We start from the raw sequence: 301 nt of genomic DNA on the forward strand, positions 1-301 counted from the left end.
TGTTGCTGCAGGAGGTTCTGCTGCTTCTCCGTCGGTGTCTGAACCCTGCTCCTGCTGCTCCTGCTGCTGCTGCTGCTGCTGCTGCTGCTGCACGTCGAGCTCTTCTACATCTTCGGGATTTCTGGGGGACGTTGTCTGTGATGCTGCAGGAGAGCGCATGCAGCAGCAGCAGCAGCAGCAGGGTGAGCAGCAGCACGAGAAACAGAAGCAACTGAAACAAGAGCCACATGAGCAGCAGCAGAAACAGCAGCAGCAGCAGCAGCAGCAGCAGCAGCAGCAGCAGCAGCAGCAGCAGCAGCAG

The 301-nt window shown here is 59.5% G+C and overlaps 1 protein-coding gene across 1 annotated transcript in view; it reads right to left on the minus strand.

The window, feature by feature from the left end:
* Positions 1-301, minus strand: part of EMH_0093250 (uncharacterized protein) — a gene marked incomplete at both ends in the record, with an annotated part of 2146 nt that overhangs the window by 770 nt on the left and 1075 nt on the right. Inside the window, one exon of the mRNA XM_013501961.1 lies at positions 1-143. Within this exon, the coding sequence (XP_013357415.1) occupies positions 1-143 (143 nt within the window). The remainder of the gene's footprint in view (positions 144-301) is intronic.

The sequence above is a fragment of the Eimeria mitis genome, genomic scaffold (genome assembly GCF_000499745.2).
Source record: "Eimeria mitis Houghton genomic scaffold, Emh_scaff7943, whole genome shotgun sequence".
Taxonomy (NCBI): domain Eukaryota; phylum Apicomplexa; class Conoidasida; order Eucoccidiorida; family Eimeriidae; genus Eimeria; species Eimeria mitis.